Source organism: Dipodomys merriami, unplaced genomic scaffold (assembly GCF_024711535.1).
Source record: "Dipodomys merriami isolate MVZ:Mamm:240054 unplaced genomic scaffold, mDipMer1.0.p SCAF_202, whole genome shotgun sequence".
Classification (NCBI taxonomy): domain Eukaryota; kingdom Metazoa; phylum Chordata; class Mammalia; order Rodentia; family Heteromyidae; genus Dipodomys; species Dipodomys merriami.
In genome coordinates, this window is record NW_027203405.1 from 994,619 (window position 1) to 1,017,428 (window position 22,810).

Genomic DNA, 22,810 nt, shown 5'->3' on the forward strand with positions numbered 1-22,810 from the left:
CCCTGAGCTGGGACAGGGTGTGGGATACGGGGTGGGGGGGGCCACAGATGTGCGCATCCCCGAGCTGGGACAGGGTGTGGGGTGGGGGTGGGGCACAGACGTGCGCATCCCCAAGCTGGGACAGGGTGTGGGATGGGGGTGGGGCACAGATGTGCACATCCCCGAGCTGGGACAGGGTGTGGGATACGGGGGGGGGGGGGGCGCAGATATGCGCATCCCCTAGCTGGGACAGGGTGTGGGATATGGGCGGGGGTACATCCCCGAGCTGGGACAGGGTGTGGGATATGGGGGGGACCCACAGATGTGCGCATCCCCAAGCTGGGACAGGGTGTGGGATACGGGGGGTGGGGGGGTACATCCCCGAGCTGGGACAGGGTGTGGGATACGGGGGGTGGGGGGGTACATCCCCGAGCTGGGACAGGGTGTGGGATACAGGGGGGGGGGGCACAGACACGCACATCCCTGAGCTGGGACAGGGTGTGGGATACGGGGGGGGGGGGGCGCAGATATGCGCATCCCCTAGCTGGGACAGGGTGTGGGATATGGGCGGGGGTACATCCCCGAGCTGGGACAGGGTGTGGGATATGGGGGGGACCCACAGATGTGCGCATCCCCAAGCTGGGACAGGGTGTGGGATACGGGGGGTGGGGGGGTACATCCCCGAGCTGGGACAGGGTGTGGGATACGGGGGGTGGGGGGGTACATCCCCGAGCTGGGACAGGGTGTGGGATACGGGGGGTGGGGGGGTACATCCCCGAGCTGGGACAGGGTGTGGGGTGGGGGTGGGGCACAGACGTGCGCATCCCCAAGCTGGGACAGGGTGTGGGATACGGGGGGGGTGTCCCACAGATGCGCGCATCCCCGAGCTGGGACAGGGTGTGGGATGGGGGTGGGGCACAGATGTGCGCATCCCCGAGCTGGGACAGGGTGTGGGATGGGGGTGGGGCACAGATGTGCGCATCCCCGAGCTGGGACAGGGTGTGGGATACGGGGGGGGTGTCCCACAGATGCGCGCATCCCCGAGCTGGGACGGGGGTGGGGGGCAGAGATGCAAGCCCAGGCAGCTTCCAAAGAAAAGAGCCAGAGCACCCCAAAGCCACTCCAGGGTCCCCTCAGGCACTGTGGGCACAGAGACAAATGACCTCATTTGCCTTTTCTGAGCCGTCACAGGGACTCCGCCACGCCCCTGGCGGCTGGGGGACGCTGGTCACGCGTGTCCAGGGGGCGGGAGGCAGACAGGCTCTCCCCAAAGCAGACAGATTCCATCTGCGGCCTCCCCAACATCAGAGACCAATAAATGGCTCCCATGCTCATGGGGCGGCCTATGGGCACCCGTCGGGGAAGGCCGCGCCAGCCCGGCCCTGCCCCCGGGAGGCGCCCCGCGGGAGGCGTCCCTCCATGAAGGGGGCGGCCGGGTGGCGAGAAAACAGAGCTGGCTCAGGTCAGACAGCATATGGTGCTGTCACACACAGCCTCACGGAGAAATGGAATCCAGATGTGGCTCGGAGCGCGCAGGTGAGCGGGTGGCTGCTCAGCTGCGCTGAGGCCGCAGCTGCTGGCCGTGGACGAGGCCGCGGGGCGCTGCGGCACGGGTCTCGCTGAGGGACTCTCGGCACGCGGGCTGTGACGTCCGGTTCCGCCAGGGCCGTCCTCCCTGACCGGGAGCAGGGCCCCAGCACCCTTCCGCAGCTCCTGACTCACCGGCCACTGCTCTCCTCCCAACCCACGGTGGCCTGGCCAGCAGCCGCCGCCAGCCTTCCCAGGAGGGACTGGGCCAGGGCCAACGGTGGAGGTGGAAGCCCAGTGCCTACCTACCTCACACGCGCCAACTCCAAACGACCAAGTCTGCATGTGCGGTGCACAGCGCCTGCAGCTTCTGAACACCCCCACTCCCCTCGGGGCCCCCGCTGTCCCTAGGGCCCCCAGCAGGCCTTTCTTACGCCTCGACGTTGTGATTGCAGGGAGTGAGGCGGGAAGCCGCTTCTCACCTGCCCGTCAGCCCAGGGAGGCAGAGGAAAGCACGCACAGCTCCCCCACACCAGGGTGGAGAAGGCCGGGGGAAGAAGACCCACCGGGCACCTGCAGGGGCAGGGGGGTAGCACGAAGGGCTTTTCAGGCGCAGAAAGGCTAAGGGTGCGTGAGCTGCGGGCAGGGCGCGGGGCGCGAGGCGGTCAGGCCAGCGCGAGAGCCCCGGGTGTGCTTCCTTCTGCAACCCCAGCTACAGCTTAGCGCTGACCTGACAAACACCGCACCAGCTTCCCCAGCTGAGGCTGCCCCCAGCTGCAGCGGGCAGAGGCCCGGCGAGTGAGTCTAACCTCTTGGCAGAAGTGAGACCAGCACAGGTGCATAAACCCCGGCTGCGGCCAGGCCGGGAGCCCGGGATGACGCCCTTGGCAGCAGAACCCATACGGGCCGTTCCTGTTCCTGGGCTGGCCAGTGTGAGCCCGAGCGGCGTGTTCACAGCGTGCGTGCAACCTGCTGCCCTTCTCGTCTGTGCCTGGATGGCTGGGGCGCAGGAGCCACCTAGTGACACAGAACTTCCTCGGAAAGTACCTGTCCTGTGCGCCCACTAGACCGCCAGGACCCTCCGAGGTGGCCTTGCGTGGAACCTCAATCCGAAGGGACTGACCAACCCGAGACGGTCCATGGCTTTGTTAGAAAGAAAACTGGCTTGACACTCCCATCCTTGAACACAAAGCCCATAGGTTTACAGATGCGGGCACCCCCCATGGCCGGGCACGGAGACCTCAGCCCCGCGCAGCGCGGCTCCGGCCCACAGGTGACCAGCCGTGGGCTGCCCGGCGCTGAGTGCCCAGTGCGCCTCCACAGCGGCCACAGGTTCTGGACCTGCAGGATGGAGTCTGCAGAACCCTGAGGGCACTTGGAAAGTGCCCCCCGCTGGTGGGGCCGGCGTCTTACCTGAGAGGCGGGCCGCCTCCCCCTTCACAGCGCCCTCGGCCTCTCCCTGCCCGCCACCGTCCAGCGCCTCCTTGGCCACGTCCACAGGCGGCTCCTCACTCACGGACAGGGTGGTGAACGTGCTGACCACCAGAACACCCAGGCCGACCCAGAGCACCACCTGGAGGAGACAAGACCCAAGCTGGGAGAAGCCACAGCAACCCCACGCCCACCCCACACCCACCCCCCACATCCCTGCAGACGCTTCTTCACACAAAGCAGAGGGTGGGGGCAGGGGGGGGTAGGAGAGGGCGGAACACAGCAGCTGGCCCCACTAGAATCCATGGCGTAGCAGAACTTTCTGGACCACCCGCCAGGCCGCGGGGCCAGGCCGCAGGGCCCCGCCACGGGGAGGGAGGACCAGGTGCGGTGGGGCAGGGTGAGGACAACACAGGACCAGGCACAAAATCCACGCAATGGAAAGCAAGAGTCTCAGAGGAACAGAAGCTGTGTGTGTGTGATAATTCAGGCCCCAAGCCTGCTTTGTTCAGGTTTAAGAGGGTAGGTGGGTCTGTCTGTCTGTGTCTTGCTTTGTTCAGGTTTGAGGGTAGGTGGGTGGGTCTGTCTGTCTGTCTGTGTCTTGCTCACTCACTTGCTCGCTCACTTGCTGGTTCTCTCTCATTCATCCATTTAGACAAGGTCTCCTTATGTAGACCAGGCTAGCCTCAGCCTCCTGCGGGCTGGGATTATAGGGGAACATGCCATGCTTGGCTTCCATGAGATCACTGACCATCACAGAAAAAGCTGCACACAAACACAGGGCGTGGAGGGCCAGCCCAGCGTGCACAAGGAAAGGCAGGGCCGCCAGCAGCAACCACAGGCTCCTAAGCTCCACGGAGGGGTGCCGTCTACCTGACGTCAGAACCTACAACCAACGCTACAGTACAGAGCTCAGAGGCCAGAGCTCCAGGCCACGCTCCGTCCCCAGCTGTGTTCCAAAACATCTACAGAGCCCTGAACATCAGCATGTCACCTCTGCCTCATTGTGAAGCAGACCCTCAAGGGACAGTGCCCGCCAGCACGAAGAACAGTCTCTAGATAATAAAACAGGGCTGCGCCCATCCTCAGAGGCCCTCAACATCCTGGGTGAGCCCTGGGAAAGGTGGGCAGGAACACCAATGGGTCATGGCAGTCAGTAACTGCCTTGGCACGTGAGCCGGTCCACAGTGACTGTCTGTGACTGTCTTGGGACGTGAGCCTGGTCCATGGTGACCGTCTGTGACTGTCTTGGGACGTGAGCCTGGTCCATGGTGACCGTCTGTGACCGTCTTGGGACGTGAGCCTGGTCCATGGTGACCGTCTGTGACTGTCTTGGGACGTGAGCCTGGTCCACGGTGACCGTCTGTGACCGTCTTGGGACGTGAGCCTGGTCCATGGTGACCGTCTGTGACTGTCTTGGGACGTGAGCCTGGTCCATGGTGACCGTCTGTGACTGTCTTGGGACGTGAGCCTGGTCCATGGTGACCGTCTGTGACTGTCTTGGGATGTGAGCCTGGTCCACGGTGACTGTCTGTGACCGCCTTGGGACGTGAGCCTGGTCCACGGTGACTGTCTGTGACTGTCTTGGGATGTGAGCCTGGTCCACGGTGACTGTCTGTGACCGTCTTGGGACATGAGCCCAGTCCACAGTGACCGTCTTGGGACGTGAGCCCGGTCCACAGTGATCATCTGTGACCGTCTTGGGACATGAGCCCAGTCCACAGTGACCGTCTTGGGACGTGAGCCCGGTCCACAGTGATCATCTGTGACTGTCTTGGGACGTGAGCCCGGTCCACAGTGATGGTCAATGCCTGCCTACATGGTAGAACTGACCCCACGGCACTGGGATGGCTGACCACGGAGCCACAGAGCCACAGAGCCAAACAGACCCAGGCTCCCCAGCACTTCAGCACAGACACGGGCTTGTGTGATGAGTGCAGGTGGAGCAGGGCCCAGGCATGGGGATCTGACCACTGATGGCGGGCAAACCACGTCCACCGTATCCGTGGATTCCGGGGTCCCGGACAAGGACCACAAGCCAGCCCTGTGCTCCAACCGTCCGTGGAGGCAGACTGGGAAGCGGAGGAAGGGCAGCTGGCCCCGTTCAGCCTGACCAGGGAAAAGCCTGACCGGGATACAGAGCACAGGCCAGGCCCCAACGCCAGCCAGGAAGAGAGGGGCAGATACACCTGGATAAGTTGGCTCAGGTCAGGCTTGGGAAGCCCAGGGGCCTGACTGTGCAAAAAATGCTTGCTCTCTAGTCTGGACAACACGAATCTACATTCTGTGCTTCACTGGGCGCGGACTCCTGGAGTTGGGGGCCACCACTCTGCAGCCCTGAACCCCAATGAAGGTCCATGGCCAGGTGAGTGGGCAGCCCAGCCTCACCATCTTGGCTGCAGACCAAGGCTGACAAGCTCTTGTGTCTAGAGGTGCACACCTACTCACCTCTCCCAAGAGCAGGCTCTCTTCCCTGGGGTCCCTGGGGCTGCCCCAGCCCCTCCCTCCCTGGACTGGCCTTCCCAGCTCCTCTCCTGCAGGCAGAGCCCATCTGGCTCTCGCGCCCCCTGCTGGCTCCATGGCACCAAACATCAAATCCACACACTGGAAGGGCTAACCTGGCTTAGGGCTAACCTCGCTGATTTCCATGACAAAGGGCCAGGCTGACTCAGTTTCCTTTGGCTCACTGGGGCCATTTCCATCTTCAAGCTTTCTAACTATTCTCCACAGACCATCTCAAAGCGACACAGGCCCAGCCTTCCCCAGGAGCCACCTCGCACTGGCTACTGGTGGGGCCCAGGGACAGGACACAAGCTCCATGCGGCAGAGGTCATGCAAGCCGCGGTTCTCATTCTGGACCTGTCCTTCTGCAGGAGCATCACAGCTGCTCCTAGGGGAGCCACCTGGGAAAGCCCAGGCTCTGAGCTCCAGCACGCCAGCCAGCGGCTCCCTGTGACTCAGCCCAGAGCAGCCTGGCATGGCAGCTGCCAGGCAACTCCTCCAGATACTAACGCGGAGCGAGAGCCATGGCATCCTCCACACAGAGTCAGAGGGCTGTCCACGCAATCTCACATACGTCCCAGGGCTTAAGACATACAGCAACGAGCGCGCAGGACTGACACAATGCAGCCATCACTTCTACGTGCTCATGAAGCTGTGATCATGCTTGTTCACATGTCAAACCAAGTATCAACACTGGGCTGAGTGGTTAACACTACCGGCAGTCCCAGCTGAGCCAAGACGATGCCAGCTGCCCACGCCTGTTACCGCAGCAACAAGACAGGACTTCACATGCAGAAGAGAGAAAACAGGGACTAGGAGGAGGAATGTGAAAGTACCAGCTGCAAGTGAAGAACTGAAAGATTCAGAGAGAGTTCAGTGAGCTAAACAGGTAAAAAATTAATATATGAAAACCCACAGCTCCTACACACAAGTAACAACCCCACAGCTAAGCCATGGAAGAATCACATCCTTCCCAATGGAAGAGGTCCGCCAGGATGCACAAAGGCACTCAGAACAGCAGGAAACTGAAGGACCTGCTGACAGGTGAGTAACGGTGTACCACACCCCACACCTCTGAACAGGAAGCTCATGAGCATGCCCGTAAAGTAGCCAGAGATATCAGAGATATCAAACTTCCTGAATTCAACCATAGTTCCGATAAATTCCAACTAGATCTAAAAATAAGGGCAAGACTTATTTTTGTTAAGGTTGGATCAACTGAAGTCAAACATTCGTATGGAATAAAAGCAAGCAAATATATCCAGAAAATTAATCCATAAGAAAAAGAGAATGAATTAGAATTAAAAGGTTTAGAGGAGCCAGGTGCCGGTGGCTCACGCCTGTAATCCTAACTACTGGTATAATAATAAATAAATAATAATAAATATTACTGGTATAAATTGAGGGTATGGCTCAAGTAGCAGAACACCTGCCCAGCAAGCCCAAGGCTCTGCCACCCCGGTACTACCAAAAATATTTTAAAGTAACAATAACAATAGTACTAGAGTCTGACTCTACTTTAAAAAAAAAGCAGCAGCAGCCGCACCAGGAAAACATCACTCAAGTGATATATCACATGGCTAGAAAGTGCAAAACTCTGAGTGCAATGCCCAGTAAAACGCACGCACACACGCACGCGCGCACTCACACGCACCTAATAGGCATAAAAACCTGGACTTGGGGCTGGGAAGGTGGCTCAGTGGTAGAATGCTTGCCTCGCATGCATGAGGCCCTGGGTTCGATTCCTCAGCACCACATAAGCAGGAAAAAAAAAGCCGGAAGTGGCGCTGTGGCTCAAGTGGTAGAGCACTAGCCTTGAGCTGAAGAGCAGAGGGACAGCGCCCAGGCCCAGAATTCAGGCCCCACGACCGGACCCAAAAAAAACTGAGACTTGACAAACCAGAAAAAGATTCATAACATCACAGGCAATAGGTTTATTTTCTCAAACTCACTAAGAAACATCTGCCTCAAGCTATGCCAAAAGAGCTGCTATCAGATTGGCTTCCCACTTACCTCTCAAAGCTGGATGAAAATCCGAACATGTTCGAGACCTCAGAGATGGGAAGCCAGACCCCAGACAACAGTCAGGCCCTTAGAGAGGCTAACTTGCTGCCCTGGGCACTAGCAGTCTGTGGTGCCAGCTGTGAGCACAAGGCAGGACAGTGATCTGGACTCCAGGATGACTGGAGGAGCTGAGCACTAAGAACAGGAGCAGGGCTTCCCAGAAGCCGCAGCCTGAGGGGGAGGAAGAAGGAGGCCCCTCTCCTCCAGGCCCTGGGCCAGCCACTAACTGTGCAGAGTTAGTGCAGTGCCACTGCCAAGACGATGGGAACTCAACAGAGAACTCAGCGACATGAGGGAGATGGGGCCTAGACCCCAGGAATGAGGGCCGACTGGCCGCAGGTCCATCCCAGCTGGACGTGGCCTTCTGTTCATCGCCTCTGACAGATGGAAGGAAACACCACCCAGGAACTCTGTAGAGTCTGACACTAGGGCTATAAAATACCAAGCACACCAAGGGATAGGACCAAATGACAGAAAACCAAGTAACCAAAAAGGAACAACAGCCATGAGAACCAACTACAGATGCTCCCAGGTTACAGCCCAGCAAACTCAACATTAACGTGAAGCTATCCTAAGTGGAAATGCATCCGTGCACCCAACTGACCAAACAGCCTAGCTGAGCAACACAGCCCCGCGTACGGAAGGGGGCCTGCTGGTCTTGGGCTGGTCAGGGGCCACGCCTCACAGAATGCGGCAGGGGCCTGCTGACCACAGGTGGCCGGGGGTCGTGGCTCACAGAGTCTGGGGGCGGGCGGGGGGGGCTGCTGAGCATGGGCTGGCAGGGGCTACAACTCAAGGGGATGCCACACTTTACTAGCTTGAAAAAACATCAAATCAAAATTCAAAGAATAGTTTCTCTAACCCCGTCAAGAGTACTCTTGAAAGTAGCAGATTTAAGGAACCCCAGGTGTCGGGAGACTGTCATAATTTGGACATGCAGTGTCCCCTGAAAGGGCCATCTGCTGGACCCAATGAGAGATGGCTGGGCCACAGGGCACAGCCTGGGGGGGAGGGGGGCTGATCATGGATTCGTACCTGATGGAATTGATGGAAATGTTCCAAGGCTGAGCCTAGAGAACAAAGGTCACTGGGGCAAGCCGTGGCACTCGCCCCTCTGGGCCTCCGTGTGTCCCCGCTTCCTGGCTACCATGAGGTAAACGGCGTCCTCTGCCCCATGCTGCCACGCCTGGACACTCAAGCTCCACCCCAGGCCTACGAGGGCCGGGGAGGGACTGAGACCTCTGAACCTGGAAGCCAAGATAAACCCTTCTTCTTTTTAAATTGCTCTCTTGAGCACTTCTCATAGGGGGAAAAGTCTAACGCAGAAATCTGAAGAAGCGAGGGATGAAAGAAGCAATCACAGAGGAAATCAGAAAAAAACTGTGAACTGAAGGAAAAGGTCAACCCTCAATCTGTTCTTGGGTGCAAGCCCAATGAACATGGAGGAAGCTGACAAGCCATTCTGAGATTCCGCTGAGCACGCAAAGTGCCACTGATAAGAAAGAACACCTCGAAGAGGCACAAGGTGGTAGGACTTCTATTCCCTGCCCTTGAGACGTGTCACGAAGGCGCAGCACCTCAAACAGGTGCAGGAGAGACCAGTGCCCCAGTGGACAGAGGACCAAGAGCCTCATGCACATATAGGGACCAAGAGTGACATGAATGGGGGGGGGCAATGAAAGTGTCGTGTGGAACAAGCCCTGCCTGCACCAGCTGAGCCAGTGCAGCGCAGCTCTCAATGTGCCCCAGGACATACGCTGTTCCTGGCGATGGGGCCGTGGGAGGGCTTTTTCCATTTGTTTTTCCTTTTTCTGCTTCTTAGGAGGACGGAAGCGGGGTGCAGAAAGAAGGGAGGGAGATGTGAACAAATGAAACCATGGCATTCATAACATACTACGTGGAAGATGGACTACGCAACTTGTGGGCAGGGATGAGAGGGGGCTGGGGAGAGGGAACGGAGGGGTGGCACTGTCCAAAAGAAATGCACTCGCGACCTGAACTGTGCAATGACAGCCCCTCTGTACCACACCTTAATAATAACAAGATTCTACTGAGAAAAACCTCGAGGGCCTATCTTCATGGAAGTGGAGTTGTGGCTCAAGCGGTGGAGTAGCAGCCTTGAACAAAAAAGCCCAGAGAGGTGCAAGGCTATGAGTTCAAGCCCAGTACTGGCAACACACACACACACACACACACACACACACACACACACACACACACACACACACACACACACACACACACACACACACACACACACACACACACACACACACACACACACACACACACACACACACACACACGATATGCCTACAGAACCTTGGGCAAGCAAAGTTTTCCTTTATCTTTTTATGGCCAGCAACAAAGGAAAAGAAAAAGATTGGTAAATTGGACCCAACTAAAACTCAGAACTTCTGTTCATTCAAGGGCAGTGAAGAATCTGAGAAAACATGTGCAGTATGTTTCGTATCTAGAATGTAGGAAAAACTACAAATCGGCACCGGGGCACAGATGAAGTGATAGAGACTACCTAGCAAGCACAGGCCCAGAGATCAAACTCCAGTTCCATCAACAGCAACAAAAACTCTGCCCTGCACCAGTGACTCATGCCTGTAATCCTAGCCCCGCAGGAAGGTGAAATCTAAAGACCACAGTTTGAAGCCAGCCTGTGCTGGGAAGTCCGTAAGACTTTTATCTCCAATTAACTACCAAATAGCAAGATGAAGTGCTAGAAGTGCTAGCATTGGGCAAAAAAGCTAAGGGGCAGTACCCAGGACCTGAGCTCAAGCCCAAACAGAAGCCATTCCCCAAAACCAGTGAGAAAAAAGGAACTCAACTGGAAGAAGCAGGCTCTCCAGGAAGAGCTGGTGACAGGGAGCCCACTGGCTCATGAGGGGAGGGGCAGGGTGGCATCAGTCTCTGCGGACTAACGGTGCCCGGGTTTCGTTTAGACCCTTCAAGTGCCTTCAAACTCACGCACATCCTTACGCTGGGATTTTGTTTGCGTTTTCCTTTTTGTAAGACAGGACCTCACGATGTAGCCTAGGTTTGGCCTTGAATTTGTGATCCTCCTGCCTCAACCTGCTAAGCGCACACAGGTGCCACATGCTCCGCTCAGTACTGGCAACACTGAGCGGTGAACTCAGACCTCCATGTTTGTGAGGCAAGTTCTCTGCCATGGGAGCCAAGCCCCAGGTTCTTTTTGCTTTAGTCTTTTGTTTTGTCAGTTGTGAGGCCTGAACTCTGGGCCTGGGCGCTGTCCCTCAGCTCTTCAGCTCAAGGCTAGTGCTCTACCACTTGAGCCACAGTGCCACTTCCTGTTTTCTGGTGGTTCATTGGAGATAAGAGTCTCACGGAGTTTCCTGCTCAGGCTGGCTTTGAACTGCAATTCTCAGATCTCAGCCTCCTGAGTAGCTAGGATGATAGGCGTGAGCCACTGGTGCCAGGCTTTCAGTTTGTTGTTTTCTTGGTGGTGGTACAGAGGCTTGTTTACTAGGCCCGTGTTCTCCATGTCTCACCTCTGCCCCTCTCTGAGACTCTCAGTTACTTTTCACATAGGGTTTCTTTTTCCTGGGCCAGTCCAAACCACAATCCTGCTTATGCTCCAGCACAGCTGGGATGACAGGCTTGCACCACTGTGCAGTTTTTTAATTGACAGAAATAGGGTTTGGCAAGCTTTCCCCTAGTCTGGCCCTAGACTGCAATTCTGTTCAGCCTTCTAAGTAGCTAGGACTACGGCTTGAGCCACACTGCCTAGGCTGCCTTCTTTTTTGAGACAGGGTCTCACACCTTGCCTGGGATTATAGACATGCACAGCACCATGCCCAGCCCTTGGCTACGACATTTTAAAGGTAACACATGCGAGGTGTGAAGCATTCTCAGTGTTGCTGGAGGCACAACTACAGAAACCTCAAAACCGGCAGACCCCATAGACACCGAACACTGATATGCCAGCAGAGACACCAAGACGTACCCCACAGGCAGACCCCAGCAACACCGACGCTCCAGTGTAGATACCAAGATGCACCCCCCAGGCACCAAATGAAACATGTGGAGCAGCTGAGCCTGGCTGGAAGCAGTCTGTCCTGCCCCAGCATGTGGGAACCACACGGCAGGAGACCAGCGAAGCCACTGCTCCCCTGCGTGGTTGCACTCAGAGGGGGGCTGAGTGGAAGGCAGGTGCCACAGCACATATCCTAAGACTCCATAAGATCTGAGGACCACAGTTCAAAGCCAGCCCAGGAAATGTCCATGACACTTTTTTTTTTTTTTTTTTGGGTGCGGTCGTGGGCCAGAACTCTGGGCCTGGGTGCTGTCCCTCAGCTCTTCAGCTCAAGGCTAGCGCTCTACCACTTGAGCCACAGCGTCACTTCCGGCTTTTTTCTTTTTGCTTATGTGGTGCTGAGGCATCGAACCCAGGGCCTCATGCATGCAAGGCAAGCGCGCTACCACTGAGCCACCTTCCCAGCCCCATGACACTCTTATCTCCAGTTAACTGCAAAGAAAAGCTGAAGTGGAGCTGTGGCTCAAGTGACACAGCAGTAGCCTTGAGCAAAAAAGCTCAGGGCCAGTGGCTCAGGCCTGTCATCCTAGCTACTTAGGAGGCTGAGATCTAAGGATCACAGTTCAAAGCCAGCCCGGGCAGGAAAGTCTGTGTAACTCATCGCCAATGAACCACTAGAAAACCACAAGTGGCGCTGTGGCTCAAGCAGTAGAGCAGTCGCCTTGAGCTGAAGAGCGCAGGGACAGCGCCCAGAGTTCAAGCCCAGAATTCAAGCTCCATGATCAACAATAAATAAATAAAGCAAGCAAGCAAGCTAGCTCAGGGATAGCACCCAGGCCTTCAGTCCAGGCCTTGAGTTCAAACCCCAGGACCAGCACATATGTACAAAAAAGATCAAGAAAATTTGGTAGCTCCTTTGTACAACACCTTAATAATAACAATAAAATTATATTTTTTAAAAAATCAGGAGACAGCAGTAAACTTCCGAGTGTAGGATGGATGGCGAGAGATACCCAGGGAAAGGTTCGGGGTGCCAGAGCCCTATCTGGCTCTTGGTCAGGGTCACTTAGCAAAAATGTGTTAAGCTGTAAACAGGAGTTATGTGCTTTATTATATGTATACTACATCTTTACATATCTACCAGAATACATCAATTTAAAAAAAAAACTCAACTGTTTACAAAGTGGACAAGACTCATGAGCAATTCAGAGCAAGAAACTCAAGTGGCCTAAAGCAATGAGAAAATACTTTGATTCCAGAGAAGCTGAGAAAAGTGAGGAGAGAAAGTGGGGTGTGGGGCCTGAGGGCCTGAGTCCGGGGTGGGGGGTGTCACCAGGATGAGAGGCTCGTTCCCTGGCCCAAGGACCACATTTCTGGGAAGCCTCCTAAGGACCCCGCCTCCCCAGTGTCACCGTGCTGCGGTGCTCACTGCGGCGGGCAAGCAGCCGCAGAGGAGCTCCAGCAGAACGTGGGGCTGTGGCATGCCTACCACCAACCCCAGGAAGCAGCTAAAGATAGGACACAGCTCCAGATGTGTGTGTGCGAGGTGAGGTGCAACCTGCAAGGGACTTTAAGCGAGGGCAGCAGGAAGCTGTTACTATTTTAAAAGCAAGAAAAAAGCTGGATCCCGTATGTGCACACGCTCTCTCCCTGGGACACACCACAAATGCAGTTGTGGTGTTCTCAGGATGCGGGGGGAGGAAGGGGCAGCCGCAGGGAACAGGCTAGACGGTATGAAAATACTTTAGGGCCAGACGCTGGTGGCTCACGCCTATAATCCTAGCTACTCAGCAGGCTGAGGTCTCAGGACTGTGGTTCAAAGCCAGTCAGAGAGGGGGGCTGGGAACGTGACTCGGTGGTAGAGTGCTTGCCTTGCATGCATGAGGCCCTGGGTTCAATTCCTCAGCACCATATAAGCAGAAAAAGCCAGAAGTGGTGCTGTGGCTCAAGTGGTCGAGTGCTAGCCTTGAGCTGAAGAGCTGAGGGACAGCACCCAGGCCCGCTGAAGAGCTGAGGGACAGCACCCAGGCCCAGAGTTCAGGCGCGCGCACACACGCACACACACAGCCCAGAGTTCAGGCGTGCGCACACGCACGCACACACACACACACGCGTGCACACACGCGTGCGCACACACACACGCGCGCGCGCACACACACACAGAGCCAGTCCAAGCAGGACATTCTAAGACAATCATCTCTAATTAACCAGCAAAAGGCCAGAGACGAATCCATCGCAGTCTCTGGGGCAATGACTGCTCGCCCTGGCCAGACACACTGCTTCCCTCAGTCCTCCACCAACCACCTGTCTGGACTAAGACACCGAAGACCAGTTAGCGAGCCTGCCTCATCCCCGAGTGCGGGGTTGTGCTCTGCTGTCCCCTCCCCCCCCCACACACACACAAGACCAGTCAGCCACCCGGTCAGCCACCCGGTCAGCGGGAGGAGGCGCTCGCGCTCACCTGGGCAGAGACGGCATTCTTATGGGACTTCCTGTAGATCAGCGCTGGGCAGATGAAGCAGATGAGGCTGCCCATCGTGGCCCCTGTGAGCCCCAGGATGGTCTCCACTAGAACACAACAGAGACCAGGGTCACGCCAGGGTGCCCTCCGCACTCACCCGGCAGAGCCTGCCCAAGGGCTGGAGAGAGGTGGGGCCCCGCCCTACCCACAGGGCTCCAAAGCCCGACCAGATCTGTCAAACAGCCGCCTGTGTCGAGGGGTTTTCTTTGACTGCTCATCTCTAGGGGCCGGACGCCAAAGATTTCCCACTGAAATCCAGTGTTGGCTCCACATGGCCTGGGCCACCTTTCCACTTCCTTCTGTTCCTTGCTCACCTGTCCTGAGCTGCGTAGAAGCTGGGGCTGGAGCGTGCAGTCATTGCCAGGAATCTGGGCCTAGGGCCTCTAGGGAGGGCCTGCAAGCTACCTGGGTCTGGTGACAAGCTGCCCTGGTCCCCACAGGGGACAGGTGTGTTTGGACAGTGGCGGTGCTGCTCGGGACCTTCCCAGTCCCCTGGGCGCTATGTTGGCACCGCCAGCAGTGATCAGCCCTGCGGCCATTCGGTTGACCATCAGGCCTGTGTCCCACCCATGCAGGTCCCTGCCCAGGCATCGGCTGCTAGGGCTTCCACAGGTGTCTGCCAGTCCATCAGGCTGCCAAGGTTATCCAGGCCTATCTCTATGGACTGGGAGTTTATGGACTTTCTTTAGGACGCCACGCAACACTGAAGTCTTCATTGAATGTCAAGCATAGGGCAGAAATACCCAGAACTCCTCTCCACAGAAACTCCAGGAATAGAGCAAAACAGGGGGAAGAAGAGGCAGCAGGACCAGTCCAGGAGCAGCTGCCGCCTTACCGTTGGGGATCATGATGCCACCAACCATGGTTCCGAACACCACCGAGAGTGTGAGCGCCTTAAACCGAAGAGGGGGCATGTAGCCACCCGCAGCGAAGGTGCCGTCCTTCTGCTACATGAGAGAAAAGAAAAGCAAGCCGGTCCTGAAGCTACCCCGCTGCCGTCTCCCACTCCCTCTGGAGCCATACCACGCCGGGCTCCAGTGGGGCTGGGGAGTGGCCCGCACAATCTGACGCGGCTGAGCCTCTTCCATGGGAACTTGCAGAAAGCCAGGCGCTTTCCCTCCCAGCGCAGGCCACAGGTCTCCCAACTGTTTTGAAATGGTAGCTTCAAGCCCTTCTGTGTCACACACAGTGTGGACAACGGTGTATGACTCCGCAGGACACGTGTGCCAAATGACACGGCCTCTCCTAGCCTGCCTGTGCTGAGTGCGGGCAGCAGCCCTCCACGTGCTCGTGGGCACAGGCATGCGCACACAGCCCGTGTCACGGGTGTCAGCACACAGGGAGGAGGGCGTGACGTAGCATAACCCAAAGCCCCCGGCCTCGCACAGCCACACACAGGGACACTCAACACGGGGTGGGGCTGTGGCCACAGACGACACCTGCCCCAGAGCCCCAGGTTATCCATTTCAGATCCTGGCTCTGCCAGGGTCAGAGTCGGAGCTGTGTGCCTCCGTTTCCCCCTAACAACAGAAGCATCCCAACAAGTTGTGGTGAGGAGCACAAACTGACACATGTGACCGTCGGACCGTCACTGACCAGAACACCCAAGCCTTCCAGAGCTAGGAATTCTAAGCAGCCACTCCTCAGAGCAGGCGTTACGGGGGTGGCCTGAGGAGCGGCAGTGCGGTTCGGCCCCAGTGCGCGCGCACTCAGCGTACAGCTGGGCCTGTGTTCAGTCCCCATCTCTAAAAACAAACTGCCCTTCCATTAAGAGTCTTCACGTCAATTGAAGCTTGCTCATTTTTAGCTAGGGAGGCGCCACCTATCATCTCCTGGGAAAACGCAGAGCAAGCGACCTGTCAGAAGAGGAAGGCCCGAGGACCGTACCTGCTGCTCAAAAAGTAGCGTGTTTAGGGCCTGTCTGCAGGGCAGGATCATCATGGGGAAGCCCACGGCCACCGACATCACGAAGCCCACTCGGATCATCTCCGTCACCAGGTTGGAGGGGAAATGGATCAGCACGTTGCCTGCCGTGGCCTCTGTAAAGCTGACGTAACCAAAAAACCCCACCTGTTGGAAAAGAAACAGCAACGTAGCCAGCTCAACCTGCATGGTGCTTGGGGAATGGGGACGAGCCTCAGAAGGGCTGGCGAGCCCCTTCTCAAGGAAGCTGGCCCTCAGTGGTGTTCAAGGATCACACAAAGTCCTAAGCCACGCTGGCGCCAGTGGCTCAGCCTGTCATCCCAGCTACTCAGGAGGCTGAGATGTGAGGAGCACGGCTCAAAGCCAGTCCGGGCAGGAAAGTCTGTGAGACTCTTATCTCCATTAAAAACCACTAGAAAACCAGAAGTGTCGCTATGGCTCAAGCAGTAGAGAGCTCACCTGAAGCTGAAGAGCTGAGGGACAGCGCCCAGGCCCAGGCCCAGGCCCAGAGTTCAAGCCCCACAACCGACAAAAAAAAAAAAAAGTCCTAAGCCAGCTCAGGTTTCAAAAAGAGGAAGAGGAAGAAAAAGGTTGCAGGACTCCATCTCTACCAACAGCTGCATCCCATGCTACACAGGAAGCCCAGCTGAGCCTGGTGGCATATCCCATCACATCACCCAGAAACTCAGGGAAGCACCAAATTAAGAGGTTTAAATCCAGACCAGACAGCTATAAAGCAAGACGGCTTGAAAATAACACCAAAGGCCGGGCGCTGGTGGCTCACGCCTGTAATCCTAGCTACTCAGGAGGCTGAGATCTGAGGATCGCGGTTCAAAGCCAGCCCGGGCAGGAGAGACCGTGAGACTCCTATCTCCAATAAACCACCAGAAAACCGGAAGTGGCGCTGTAGCTCAAGTGGTAGAGCGCTCGCCTTGAGCTGAAGAGCTGAGGGACAGCGCCCAGGCCCAGAGTTCAAGCCCCACGACCGACAAAAAAAAAAAAAAAAAAGAAAATAACACCAAAGGGGGCTGGGAAGGTGGCTCAGCGGTAGAGTACTTGCCTTGAATACATAAGGCCTTGGGTTTGATTCCTCACCATGTAAGCAGAAAAAGCCGAAGTGGCGCTGTGGCTCAAGTGGTAGAGTGCTTGCCTTGAGCTGAAGAGCTAAGGGACATTGTTCAGGCCCAGAGTTCAAACCCAATGACCGACCAAAATAAAAAGAAGAGAAGAGAAGAGAGAACAGAACACAAAAGGGCTGGTGGAGAGGCTTCAGTGGTGGACCACCTGCATGGCAAGTTTCAGGCCCCGAGTTCAATCTCCAGTTCCACAACAAATACACAATCATGACTACCTAGAAGAATGCTGCAAGCACGAAGGTAAAGGAAACAAGCCATATTCTTAACACGTCTACAGTTTCATTAAAAACAAGAAGAGGGGCTGGGATGGTGGCTCAGTGGTAGAGCGCTTGCCTAGCATGCATGAGGCCCTGGGTTCGATTCCTTAGCACCACCACATAAGCAGAAAAAGCCAGAAGTGGCGCTGTGACTCCAGTGGTAGAGGGCTAGCCTTGAGCTGAAGAGCTGAGGGACAGCGCCCAGGCCCAGAGTTCAGGCGCCACGACAGGACCCAAAAAAAAAAAAAAAAACAAGAAGAGATGGGTACTGGTGGCTAATGCTAGTAATCCTAGCTACTCAGGAGGCTTAGATCTGAGGGTCATGATTCAAATCTAGACTGGGCAGGAAATCCATCAGATTCTGATCTCCAATTAACCACCAGAAAACCAGAAGTGGCACTGTGGGCCAAAGTGGCAGAGCACTGGTCTTGAGGCTAAGAGCTCAGGGACAGCACCCAGTCCTAGAGTTCAGGCCCCACGACTGACAAAAAAAAAAAAAAAAAGATTGCGGGGGGGGGGGGGGGGACAAAAAGAAGGCTGGAGAGATGACTCAAGTGGGAAAAAGAACTTAGGAGCAAATGCAGAGACCCCGAGTTCAATCCCCAACTAGATAAATATTTTAAAAATAAAAAATAGAAGAAGCAACAGAGCCTGGAAGAAAACCGACTGAAATGTTAACTGTTTGTGGACTGAAATGGGAAGGTGCCCGGCTCCCTGAGAAGGGTGTGCGCAGGACAGGCCTACTTCTGCACGGAGCGGTGAGCAGCAGGCCTCGAGGAAAGGCAAGCAGCACTCCAGGCGGAGTAACGGGGAACAGCCCGGGTACCGAGGTGTCCTGGTGCTTCAGATCAGGACAGGCCTACACAGCTGAAGTGGCCAGCAGGCCTGGCCCGGGCCCTGGGCTGGGGCAGAGCCTCTCTGGTCTGGGTCACAGGCACATCACGTGATATGAGGCCTCGGGACACCAGGGTGAGACGTGACTTGTAACCTGACAACCAGACTGCAAGCGCCACAGGAGGGCTCACGCGTGAGTCGCTGGTACTGGAGAGGAAAGGGTGCGGAGGGCTCCTACCATGACGTAGAAGGCGGTAACCACGTTGAGGGAGGAAGCAAATATGGAACTCATGGTCTTTACTGATGGCTCGTCCAGGCTGTCATAGGTGGGCAGGACCTGGCTGTGTAGAGACAAGCAATTCACAAAGAAGGCTCTGGAGAGCCTCGCTTCCCCCACGCACGGCTCCAAGGCTCTTCCCCAGTCCCGCTGACCAGCCTCGGGCACTTCTTCCACGCATGACCCCCAGAGCCACGGCCACACTTCGGGGCACTACAAATGGCAGCAGTGCCAGAGGACCCAGCGAGCCACGTGGACATTCCACAAAGGCCACATGTGCCACAGAGGTGGGAGCATGGGAGCGTGGGGGCGTGGCTCCGAGAAGGGAAGCAGCCGTGTTTACAGGGAGCACCGCGGTCAAGCGGACAGTTAAACAAACACCAGCCTGGCTGGCTGCAGCACTGCGGTCCTCAGCACAGGCAGCGGGGGGCAGACAAGGAGACAGCCCAGGCACGGGTCCCAACTTTCAGCCTCTCGCCTGTGTGATGAGAATACTGGCTTCTGTCCCAGGCCCAGAGCCAGAGCTGCAGTGCTGCGGGCGGCCGGGAGCGGCCAGAGCCACAGCTGAGCAGCGGTGTGACAGGCTCGCATGGGCATTTGGAGGATGGTACATCTCAGGACACAGGCAACAGGCCCAACTGAGGGACGCAGGCAGGACCTGGGCAACTCTGAGGGGCGGGGAACCAAAACATAAGGGGGGGGCAGGGAAAAAAGGAAGAGAAAGCGTGTGGGGCAGCCCGGCCAAGGACACAGGTTGAAGAAGTTGGCTAGAGGGAGAGAATCCAGCAGCCTCCTAGCCTGCCCCAGATTGCTGTGGCCTTCTAAGCCAGGCTCAAGAGCAAAGGACGACAGGCCAATGGTCAGGGGGAGGGGAAGCCTCAAGACACAGGCAAGCCGGGTGCCGGTGGTTCACGCCTGCCATCCCAGCTACTCAGGAGGCTGAGATCTGAAGATCGAGGTTCAAAGCCAGCCCAGTCAGGAAAGTCTGTGAGACTCTTATCTCCAATAAACCACTAGAAAACCAGAAGTGGCGCTGCAGTAAAACACTTGCCTTGAGCTGAAGAGCACACGGACGGCACGCAAGCCGAGTTCAAACCCCACAACCGACAAAAAAAAAAAAAAAAGACACAGGCAAGCAGTCCAGGCGCCAGTGGAACCTATCTCAAGAATGCCTTTGAAATGAAAACAAAACCCAGAGAAGGCACCCTCCCTTGACCCCAGGGCAACAGAAGGAGGGGGAAGGCCGGGCCAGGGAAAGCTGAGGTCACAGTCCTCACCAAGGCTACCTGCAGCCTAACGGGCAGCCACAGAGGCAGGCTGGGGCCACTCTCCCACACAGCTCCAGCCACACAGGGAAAAACCCAAGGGACATTCACCCTGAGCCCCCGCCCAGTCTACACCAGGGAGCCCCGCCTGGAGAGGCCAGCACACAGCCCAGGGCTCCAGCACGCACCACCAGAGCCGCTGCCCAGGGGGAGGCGAGGGTGGCTAGGTCAGGGACCCCCTCCGCCTCTATGGCTGGACGATGGGGGAAGTCTCCAGGTGGACCCTGCCCCCGCTGGGCTTCCTGTGCCCAGCGCTACCGCAGCCATTGCTCTCAGCCCAGGAGACAACAGTTGTGCACCGCTCAGGACTCAGGTTAACACAGTCATCAGAAGGGCCAGGGAGCAGCAGCAACACCACACCCGTCGTGAAGTGGGGGACTGGCTGCCACCCCAACATGGCCAGGCTCCCTGGGACAGGAGGGACATGGGCGAGTCTGTGCCCCCCCCCCCAAGCCCTCCCAGGAAGAGGAGAAAGCCTGCACTTATGTGAGCTGTGTGTCCCACCCTCCTGGAACCCGTAATCTGTCCTAAGAATCAAACCCACAGCTGTTCGTCTGGATGCTACGTGGCCACCACAGCAGCCCAACTGCAGGCTGGTTTTGAAAAGCAAACACACAAGCAAAAGGACAGCCGGTGACTAGGCGCACAGTGCGAGAATGCCATTTCTGTCACCGATGATAATGGGGACATTAAACAGCAAGGCTGGAGCACGTTCTGTGGAAACGGGGCTGCCAAGAGAGACGGTAAGTGGGAAATGACGATTTGGATCTCGCATGTGGGTGTAAACATAGCAGTGTGAGCAAATTTTATCTGTCACATTAGTTTACAATTGGCACAATACATACCCACCGACACTAGGGGGAGGGGCCCCCACTGTGCCAGCCCCCAGGCCGATGGTCTTTTCCTGTCGGCGCCCGATTTACGCCTCTCTTTTCAGCTGGATACCATTCCCAAGTGGGTACGGATCGGTTGCACTTGTCAGGCTTGCTGGAGAAGGTGCTGCCGTGGGGGGAGCCTGGCCTGTGTCATGCCCTCCTTCCCTCCCCCTCCCCCCCCCCCAGCTCCTGAGTGCAGGCCGGCCGGCTGGCCTGCCCATGCGCACACAGCCCACCAAGGAGGCCCGACTGTCAAGGAGGCACACTGTCAATGGCTGCGCAATCGCCTCCTAAGTGTTCTCAGAACACCTCGGTTCTGGCAGAATGCTCGGGACTGCGCTCCATCAGATGGCGGGGCGGCTGGCGCACCCCGCAGCCAGCTCTTCTCCTGGGACCTGGCAGCCCAGCGCGCTGTCAGCGAGTCCCAGCAACAGCTCCCCTCCCAGCTAACACAACACCCACCCTCCGCGGGGAGGGGACAGGCCACACTGGGACAGGACAGCACTCAACAGCAGCCAATAACGGGATTAAAAAACCAAGGGCGCCCCGCCCCCCTCCACTCCTCCTGGCGGCGCAGTGATACTCACGACTGGCAGGCGAAGGACATGCCAAAGATGGGGATGCAGCGGAAGACGCCCTCCCAGCGGACGTAGCTCACCCGCTGCAGCCACTGCCCGCTGAAGAGCCCGTGCTTGAAGGAGGACAGCACAATCTGCACCCCGGAGAGGGCAGGGCACACATCAGGGGGCAGCCGGACCTGGCCTCACTGCCAAGCCCAGCAGGAGAGAGGCAGGAGCTGGAGCGTGGCCCCCTGCTGGCTTGGTCCCCTGGAGAGGCTATGGGACCACGCCTGTCCCCAGCTCCCTCCCCCCAGGTAAGACACCCCAGTCCATCCCACAGGCTGACTGGGCACCGCCAGGAGGGGCACCGAGCTACAGGGGGTTTCCTGGGCAGAGGCTGCTTAGCACAGACCAAAGTACTGTGTCTGGACCCAGTGTCTGTCCCAAGTCACAAGGAGTCCCCTCAACGCAGACAGGTCCTCCCTTCCATGGCCCTGGTCCAGGCCAGGTACAGACATCTTCCAGCCCAGCATCACTGGGCTGGTTCCTCAGGAGGCTGAGGACACTGAAGAACTGCAGTCCAAGATGCCCCTACAAACCCCGGGGCCTGCCATCATTCCCAAGGGCAGAGACCTGACAACTTAGAGGCAGAGCAGGGAGGACTGTGGAAGGCATCCCTGTTTCAGTGTCAATTCACACTTCATCTTCCCACCTAACCTACCTCAAGCCCTCACGTAGAAAAACAGCGTGCCACCGCGCGACACAACACTGACCCTGCTCCTGTCCATACACCACATGACAGGTCTTCACAACACAGGTAGATCTACATCCATATGTCCCAAAGCCTGGAGAAATCCAACCCAGCCTTGGAGCCCCTCCCAGCTGCAGCCTGTGTCTCCTGCTGTCTGCCTGCACCTGTCCCCTGGTACCCTGGTCGGCCAGGGACCACATGGGCTTCACAGCACATTCTAGTGAGTCTAACACACTTCCCAGGCTTGGAGCCACTTTTCCATCATCCTCAAAAAGTGAACGAGACCTGGACACAGACCTCCCGGGGCCCTGGGAAGGACTGAGCACGAGCAGCACCTTCTCTGGGGCGTGTTGTGCTCACCACGAACATGAAGACGGTGTAGAAGATGAGGGCCATGGCGCTGAAGGACTGGATGGAGGACACCATGTTCCTCTGCAGGCTGAGAGGGAGCACGATGCACAGGGACACCGCGAAGAGAAGGAACACACGGAACGTGCCCGTCACCTGCAAGGGAACCGGCGGGGTGCTCGTGGAGTGCAGTCCTCAGCCGGCCCACCGGCCAGGGCCACTGGGCAGCCAGGCATAAGGATGGCACCCCGCGCAGAAAGCTCCTCACAGCCACCATGCCTGTGGCTACTGCTAAGCAAGAAGACCAGCGCGGGGCTGGGAAGGTGGCTCATGCCTTGCACGCATGATGCCCTGGATTCGAGTCCTCAGCACCACATAAGCAGAAAAAGCTGGAAGTGGCGCTGTGACGCAAGTGGTAGGGCTCTAGCCTTGAGCTGAAGAGCTGAGGGACAGCACCCAGGCCGAGTTCAAGCCCCACAACCAACCAACTTAAA

At 57.3% G+C, this 22,810-nt stretch overlaps 1 protein-coding gene across 4 annotated transcripts in view; it reads right to left on the minus strand.

The window, feature by feature from the left end:
- Slc38a10 (solute carrier family 38 member 10) overlaps positions 1–22,810 on the minus strand; it is a 44,892-nt gene that overhangs the window by 8,945 nt on the left and 13,137 nt on the right. For all 4 annotated transcript variants that reach the window (XM_070031623.1, XM_070031621.1, XM_070031620.1 and 1 more), the window contains exons 5-11: positions 22,329–22,472; positions 21,245–21,369; positions 18,419–18,521; positions 15,918–16,100; positions 14,866–14,977; positions 13,971–14,077; positions 2,920–3,079 (exon numbers count right to left, since the gene is read on the minus strand). In XM_070031623.1, the coding sequence (XP_069887724.1) occupies positions 2,920–3,079; positions 13,971–14,077; positions 14,866–14,977; positions 15,918–16,100; positions 18,419–18,521; positions 21,245–21,369; positions 22,329–22,472 (934 nt within the window). The remainder of the gene's footprint in view (positions 1–2,919; positions 3,080–13,970; positions 14,078–14,865; positions 14,978–15,917; positions 16,101–18,418; positions 18,522–21,244; positions 21,370–22,328; positions 22,473–22,810) is intronic.